At 42.5% G+C, this 8693-nt stretch overlaps 1 protein-coding gene across 1 annotated transcript; it reads left to right on the top strand.

Annotated features, from left to right (window-relative positions):
- The first annotated feature begins 937 nt into the window (after window positions 1-937).
- LOC103905113 (thiamine transporter 2) lies at window positions 938-8214 on the top strand. The gene is made up of 5 exons (XM_009286687.1): window positions 938-1098; window positions 3281-4097; window positions 6379-6571; window positions 7136-7277; window positions 8092-8214. Exons 1-5 carry the CDS (start codon window positions 949-951, stop codon window positions 8212-8214), a joined length of 1425 nt encoding a protein of 474 aa, XP_009284962.1. The 5' UTR covers window positions 938-948.
- The last annotated feature ends 479 nt before the right edge of the window (window positions 8215-8693 follow it).

The raw sequence follows: 8693 nt of genomic DNA, 5'->3' as shown, positions 1-8693 counted from the left end.
CCTTAATAACATACTATTTATGCTAAGTTTTAATAAAATATATAGTCTCTCAGTGCAAGTAGAAGCACTTTTGATAAAGTGCCTGCTATAAAATGGAATTCAACAATTTAAAAGAAATAGCTTGTAACAGCTTGATTAAACATTAGTCAGTGCTTTGCTGTCATTCTTTTATGGTTACAGAACATTGTTTCACTTGTTTTCCAGGAACAGTGGAATTGACTTTCTAAAGCAAAACAAGTAAAATAAGCTTTAAAACGCCAAATCTCTTTAGACTTCTTTTTGCTGCCAACTACCGTGAAGAAACAAGTCCCATGCTTTTCCTTTTGATCGCTTTCAAAAGTGAATCGAGGTTCCTCTTTTCTAAGTCTGAGCAGGTACCACGAGCAGATAGTTTCCGCATCTTTATTTACCCACTCAAATGACAGGAGTGCAAGAAATATGACGAGTATTAAAGTATTTTGAAGAAACCGAGCTCACAATGGGTTGCGAGCTGGCTGGTGGCTTTTGTTGTCTGCAAAAAGGCTTGCACTTTCATTGTTCCACTTGGCTCTCAGGCTGCAAATCAACAGGAAAAAAGCCTCCGAGCATGCCGAGACTGAGCTTTAATCTCACAGTTTGGCCGCTCATTTATTCAGAAATGAGACTGTAATGGAACTTTATTCTTCCACTACGATACATCCAATCGATTCTAAGTACATCATTAAGAACAACCTTTGATAGATGATACAGAGGCTGGCATTTACCACCACCAATGCACCTTGATCCAAGTTGTTCATTTACAAGCTGCATCTGCGATCACTGGCAGGTTTAGCGAAAGAAACATTAGCTGAAGTAGGGTTAGTTAAAAAGTAAACTTACAAATGAGTTTTTACCAACTGTGAAGAGCATCTTTATAAATTCCTGGTGTGCTCATTTCTTCACTACCTTTTTTTTTTTTTTAGGTAGACTATGGATTGCTGGAAGGAAGCCGTCGGCCGCAGCTGGATTTATCCCACGCTGATCATCTGTGCGAACGGATTTTTCTCCACAATGAGGCCATCGGAATCTTTTCTCACTCCTTATCTAACCGGACCAGACAAAAACCTAACGATTGAAGAGGTACGTAACTATTCTCTTAAGTAATAATTAAAAGGCTTAAAGCATTAAGTCTTACAGCAGTAACTGAAGGGGAGATAAAGTGTTCAATAATACAGGTATATTTTATCTAGAGACTCATATTTAAGATGCTCTGGAAAAAGACTAAGGACTCACCTCTTTTGCAGAAGGTCAAACTTTAAAGTCTCTACATTCTTAGGGCTTGAAACCACTTTGGTGGTTGTTTAAGAAATGGATACTTCCAGCAAAATCAGGTCAGCTAGTTCCTCTCCCCACCTAGAACCCCAGAGGAGCAACACTGAGATTTATTTATACTTATTGTGGAATTGATTACACCGACAGTAACGCAGTGATTGTAAATCATAAGAAAACCAAGCAGACTTCCCCTTATGAGCTGTTAGATTATGACCTACATTACAAGATTGTCTGATGCATTCATTACCCTCTGGAGGTCAGGTTCACATGCAAAAAAGAAAATACGGTTTTTGACAAAAGCACGCACTACGAATTTCCTTGCTCTGCTCTTCTGTTCAGCACCGGCTGCGTCAGGAGCACACTTCCCAACAAAAGGGGACATAGTTAACAAGTGGCTGAGTCATGGAGCTAATGGTATAATTAGAAAACGCAAGCTTGGTACACCCACATAGAGCTAATACGAAGAACAGTCATTCCTGATGTGCAGTAGCAAATGTTAAGGCAGAATCTGCCAGCACAGTGTGAACCCAAGGTTTCTTCCAAAAAAAGGTATTTGTGGTTTGGGTTGTTGGGGGGAGAGGGAGTCCCCCTTTTTTATTTTTTTTTTTTTTTTAACCACAAAGGGAAATTTTCTCTCACACATGAAATACACAGACAGCATGATAGGATGCCGTAGTTCTGATTTCAGCAAGAATCCTTAACTCAAAAATAAGTGTAGTACGGACACTGGCTTTTTCAGCCAAACTCACCTCTGGTGAGCTAATTCCATAAGTTTCAGTCAAACACTTAAAAATTCTAATTAAAATTCAGAGAAACAAAAGAATTCACCCAGAAAGATACAGTGAACCTGCTGCTCACCACGCAACTCGCTCCAGTACCGGTTCAGAAGTAAAAAGATAACCAGCTACTGTTGTTCCTCCAGCACTTGAAATGATCCCTTTCTAGTCTAATTGCTTAAGCAGAGAACGAGCCATCGTGAACGGATAGCCTAGCGGGTCCAGCAGTTACTGGATAAGACCTCCCCAAAACAGGCAACGTGCACATCGCAAAGTGAACTTTTTCTATGACCGTACCTGAAAGAAGGGGATACCCCCGCCGCGGCTGTAGTCAAGCTGCCTGGGCAAGCACTGAGCTTTAGTGGCGACAGTAAACGTGCAGATCAGTTTTAGAAAAAGAGAAAGAATTTTTTTTCAGAGCATCTATGCATTGAAGGCCAACTGAAACTTACTGAAATACTGTTCCATCAAAGACTTGCTTACTTCTTACACATTAAATTTGAAGAAAATGTAGAATCATAGAATCATGGAGGTTGGAAAAGACCTCTAAGATCATCGAGTCCAACCATCAACCCAACACCACCATGCCCACTAAACCATGTCCCTAAGCGCCTCATCTACACGTCTTTTAAATACCTCCAGGGATGGGGACTCCACCACTTCCCTGGGCAGCCTCTTCCAATGTTTAACCACTCAAGGTGGTTAAACAAGGTGAAGATAGTGTAGTAACAGCGACACGCTCGCTATGTGCAGTTCCAGTTCCCCCACCGTGAGAGGCATATGCATTTTTTTCTAATTCTAACAAAGGAGAGAGGTGAACAAAGATATACAATGCCTCACGTAAAAGTAGGCATTCATTTTCAGCTACTGCAGAGAATAGGATTCGATGCTAGACACTTTCCTCTGACAAACGCTGTTATAACCGCTTTGAACAGCTGCACATCAAAGTCTGCCTTCTTCATGGGCCTTTATTAGAATTATTTTTTAAGCCAGGCTACCTGTTTATGTAGTGGAGCATAGCACCACTACCTTTGCCTCTTGAGGAGTACAGTGAGAGTTTTGTGATTTAAGGCAGTTTAAGTCAGCACAATTCACACAATTCAATGTTTCCTGTCACCACAACTACGTTCCTTCAACACCGTCATCAAAAACTTCAAAACCAACATTTTAAATGTATTTTTAAAAAAAATATTTGCTCTTTTATTCTCTTCCAGGTTACCAACCATATTTTCCCAGTTTGGACGTACTCCTACCTTGCACTCCTTTTCCCAGTCTTCCTGATTACAGACTACGTGCGCTACAAGCCCGTCCTCCTCCTCCAGGGCGTCAGCTTCATCGTCACGTGGCTCTTGCTCCTCTTCGCACACGGAGTGGCGGCCATGCAGGCGGTGGAATTCTTCTACGGGATGGTGACAGCCACCGAGGTCGCCTATTACGCCTACATCTACAGCGTCGTCAGCACCGATCACTATCAGAGAGTGACGAGCTATTGCAGAAGTATCACTCTTGTTGCAGCCACCGTTGCCGCCGTGCTGGGACAGCTGCTGGTTTCCTTAGCAGATGTCTCCTACTTTCACCTTAATGCCATTACTTTGGCTTCCGTGTCCCTGGCATTCCTGTGCTCCTTTTTCCTCCCAATGCCTCAAAAGAGTATGTTCTTCCACAGGAAAGACGTCTCAGAAACCCTCCCGGGACCAGACAAAGGTGTGCCTACGGTCGGCTCCGACAGGCCATCGAGCTGCCAAGAGGACAAGGGCTCCGTGTCTGCCGACAGGGGACCGGCACCCGAACAGCAGGCCGGTAACGCCGAGCCCCAGAATCACATGCTCAGGGTACTGGTGCAGCTGAGCAAGGACCTGAGGGATTGCTACAGCTCTAGGAAACTTCTCTACTGGTCCCTGTGGTGGGCTCTGGCTACGGCAGGCTTTAACCAGGTTCTGAATTATATCCAAGTGCTGTGGGACTTCAGAGCCCCCTCTCACAGCTCTGCAGTGTACAACGGAGCCGTTGAAGCAATAGCAACTTTTTTAGGTAAGTAAGAGATCGTTAGCAACTACTGCTAACCCATCGTGTGCTGATGGCATTCTTCAGCAATGTCTTTGGTGCCTGTTTATTTCTTATGAGGACCAAGGTCAACAGCAACAGCCTCCAATATATAACACCCAAACAAATAGTGTGCAAAGCATGTTTTTACTGTACAACTTTATCAGTTGGGTCTTCAAAAATAATCTTAAAAAATACATAGGTATAAGCTTTTCCTTCTTAGGGGAGCCTCATTCCACCAAAGCGTTTTAAGAGTTTTCATTTCACAGCTCTGTTTGGACCATGAATTTAACCCCAAATAAGCAGTTTAAAAACCCTGTGCAATGACACCTTGCCTATTCCTCCCTCAAGTACGCCTGAAGTTGGTTGTTTAAAAATTAAGAGCATATTAACAGATACACTGCTCTAGATGGTCTGTTTAGACAGTGGATTAAAGATTATTTCAGGATGAGTGCTCCTGAACAAATACTCTGTGGCTGCATCTGTATCCTGGTCAATGAGTTTGCCTCTGGATGTGACATCCAAGGAGAGGCTGAGAGTACTGTAGTAGTTTAGCCTTGAGAAAATGAGGGATATTATTAACGTGCATAAATACTTGAAGGGGAAAGAGGATGGAGCCAGACTCTTCCCAGTGGTGCCCAGTGACAGGACAAGAGGCAAGGGGCACAAATTTAAACAAAGTTCCACTTAAACATACAAGAATATTTTTATTGTAAGGGTGATTAACACTGGAGCAGGTTGGCCGGAGGTGTGGACTCTCCATCCCTGGAGATGTTCAAAACCCGGACACCATCCTGAGCCTCTTGCTCTAGTTGACCCTGCTTTTAGGGCTAGGCAATCTCCAGAGGTCTCTTCCAACCTCAGCCATTCCGATTCTCATTACAGTTATGCGGTCCATCCAAATGACACTCCTCTTTGGCCGCAGAACAGAAGGCATATAGGTAAAGTACAACTTCTTCATTTAAATAGCTGTGCAGCACCAATGGAGCCACATTTTTAAGCTCACATTTACACAGCTATCTCTCCTCCTTCATACCACGAGCTTTAACTCACATTTCTGCAGGGAACTCTGTTTGCTCTTCCTCCCTGCAATCAGCATGAAAATGCATTTTACTGAAGCTACCCCAAAACTTCTGAGACTACTGGTTTGAGCAGCACTCCCAAGGGCTTTCTTGCTTGTACACCCTCTGGCACTCGATACCATTTCAGAGTACAGAAAGCACTCTCAGTTACGGTTATAGCAGCGATGGACCAAAGGAGTAGGCCTGCTATGACCTTCTGAATTCTGATGAAGAGCCCGTGCAACCAGCAAATGAAGTCCAATCTTGCACTAGGGTGCCAAGCCTGCCTGAAAACATCTGGGCAACTGGTACTCTCTGGGCTCCGGTAACTCACTGCTGTATAACCTGCCTGGACCAGACCTCTCTTTGCATTTGAGCTACTAACCTCACTCAGCATACTGTGTTTCAAAAGAGCTTTCGTAAGCCTACAGGAGCCTGTGTGCTAAAGGAGCATTAAAAAAACCCCATAGCTGGATAACCTTCTTACAGCAGTAGACGGTATTTCTCCAGACTGGAGATGGGGAGAAAAGTAAAACTCACCATCATTGCAGAGATTAAAAAAAAAAAAAAAAAAATCAAGGCAGTGGAGTTTGTTACACCATATTACGCTCAAGTAAGGGCTTTTACTATATGTGATGGTCAACAAGGCATTGAGAAATGCAGTTTGTAAGATTTTTCACCAGGAACTGAAAAAGATGCTTTCATAAAAAAAAAACCACAAAGCATGAAGGAGTGCAACGGAAAGATGCTTTCATAAAAAAAAAAAACAAAGCATGAAGGAGTGCAACAGATTTGCATTTCATTTCATAAAGATCTTTACATGAAGGAATTAAACTCCATTATGCGTATTTTGGCAGAAAATGCTTGGTGGGATTGTTCTTCTCTTTGCTCACAGTTTTCAAAAAATGGAGTAACGACAATAGACAACAACAACGGTACACTGCTGCCTCCAGCCTTAGGCACGAGGCACTTTCTCAGAGTACTGCCATCTGTAAAGGCTCTGTAAGCAAGGAAAAAAAAAACCAAACCCCAAACAAGCAGAAGACTCCCACACCGCTAATAGAAAATATAAGCCACACCATTACCAAGGCCCATTGTGGCCCTAACAGTCTCAAGAGCTCCTGGCGTGATCCATTTAGACAGTTACGCAAGGGCTCTAGAAGGATGATAATGTTTCAGAGTTTTAATTCTTACCTGTAATTTTTTAGGTTCAGCGACATCCATGGCAGTTGGATACGTCAAAGTAAACTGGGATCTTTCTGGAGAACTGGCTTTGGGAATTTTCTCTGCAATGGACGCTGGGTCTCTGTTTCTCATGCATTTCACTGACAACATCTGGGCGTGTTACGCTGGTTACCTCGTGTTTAAAGCGTGCTATATGCTCCTCATAACAATAGCAACGTAAGTATGGTACACAACAGTTCTAATTAAATTGATTTAAATCAGTAAGTGTCACATCTTTAAAATTTATCAAAATTTTACTAAAAGTTTCCCTAGAAGATTTTTAAATAGGTCATGACAGCAGCACATATTATTTCTAGCTTATATAAAACTATGCTTAAAATTATATGACCTAACCATTACAATAGGTTATTCCAAGTCAGAAACTACCTTATTCTGCATTTAGCTGTTCAATGATCAATTCAAGTGTTCATGAATACATGAATTGATGAAAATACAAGTATTCTCTGAATGATCAAATGAACATACGCAGGTCTTTATTTCGCAAAAATATCCACTCAAATAAGTAAAAGATAAGTAGGATGCACAAAAGTGCCAGAGCCAGAAAAACAAGGGATGTCTGCCAAAATGAAGCTGTTAAAGCTTAATAGCTAAGATTGAAGAGGCTTTATCCTATGAAGAATCCCGCTGTGCACATTAAATTGTTCCCAACCTTCCTCCCGTAAGTAAATTGCAAGCGTCCGTGTTCCCCAAAGTTCAGTTAACCTGTACGCTCATTTTCAGGTTTCAGATTGCCGTCAGTCTGAGCATGGAGCGTTACGCCTTGATGTTTGGCTTCAACAACTTTGTTGCGCTGGCGATTCAGACAATTTTAACCGTTGTTGTAGTAGATTCAAGAGGTCTGGGACTGGATATCGGCACCCAGGTAAGCCACATGGCTCACGCTGCTCTCAGTTCCCCTACTCTCCTCCCAAAGAGGGTTCTACTCCAAGATCAGCCCTTGGCAAGATATTAGGCAGCGGGCTAGCTTAGGGCAGTTATTCACTTGAAAAACAGGTTTGTTTAAAGTGAACTGGCAGTAGCTACTACCACCTACTTGTCCTCTAGGCCTGCCAATTTTGCATTTCTGCAATGATTTTAAGAATATTTTCGTAGAGCAGAAGGGAAAGACCACCACCTATTACTCAGGATTGGGTCTTTTTTATTTAAAGGCTTACTATTCACAAGTTTATTGTCAAAATACCCTAAACGGAAGCAGGAAGCAAGCTGAAAGGCCATCTACGGGCCTACTACTAGGGTAATTTTAAGTTACATAGTTTCATTGGATGCATCTTTAAGCTACTGTAATTCTGAAAATTAACTAAACTCATGATTCCCCATTAAATTTCTAAGTTTTAAACTTTAAACTTACATGCTGAAGGAGGGTCCAAGTCTCCAGCTTTCACCTTTCGAGAGAGGAGCCAGAAAGCGCAGGGCAGAGCTGTCGTCCTCCCTCACGGAGCTGGGGAGAGGAAGCACGTAACGGAGTATTCTCTCCCCCTCCTTTTACAACCGCAGACTTCCAACAGTATGAAGTCAAGCAGCCAGACTTCTTGAATCCTTTCAAGATGGGATCATTTTGGGGCAGGGGTGACAGGGAAGGGAAGGCAGCAGTGGCGGGACACCCCTTCAGTTATTACCTAACAGCAAAAGCAGTTTTTGACTCTTCTTCCTCCTTCATCCCCCCCTCCATTTCCCAGTTTCTCATTTATGGCAGCTACTTTACAGTCATAGCTGGAATTTTCCTGATCAGAAGCATATACACCATTATCTCCATCAAATGCAGAAATACCAGCGTGGCTGGTGAAAGCATTGATCATTAACGGAGACAAAAAGAACGGCTGCAAGCAACAGTGCCGAAGGCTGCACCATCTGAACAATGAATTAGGAGAAACATAATGCTCAACCAAGCAAGACCGGTCAGTGGTGAAACAGGCTGTTTATAAGCCTACAGCATAAAGAGCTTTGTCAACAGGATGATGCATTTTGCCCGTTTTCTTCACCAGTAGTTCTAATACCAAACAATCCTCAAACAATCTCCTATTTCAACTTAAACTGAATGATCTGACACCAAAACTTCTATTAATGCTCGATAAGCACAACAAGCAAGTGCATACAGGTGCCTGAACCTCACAACAGAAGAACTTCTAGAACACAACCTTTGAACTTTCACTTCTACTGAGTATTTCAATTAAAGGCAATTTCATCACAGGCATAAGACCTTCAAACATTCCTAGGTGTGCTGGTTGTGGCTGGGATAGAGTTAATTTTCTTCACAGTAGCTGGTATGGGGCTGTGTTTT

The sequence above is a fragment of the Aptenodytes forsteri genome, unplaced genomic scaffold, assembly GCF_000699145.1.
Source record: "Aptenodytes forsteri isolate BGI_AS27 unplaced genomic scaffold, ASM69914v1 Scaffold184, whole genome shotgun sequence".
In the NCBI taxonomy this organism is placed as follows: domain Eukaryota; kingdom Metazoa; phylum Chordata; class Aves; order Sphenisciformes; family Spheniscidae; genus Aptenodytes; species Aptenodytes forsteri.
The sequence above is the reverse complement of the archived record's forward strand: the minus strand, read 5'-3'. Positions and strand labels throughout refer to the sequence as shown.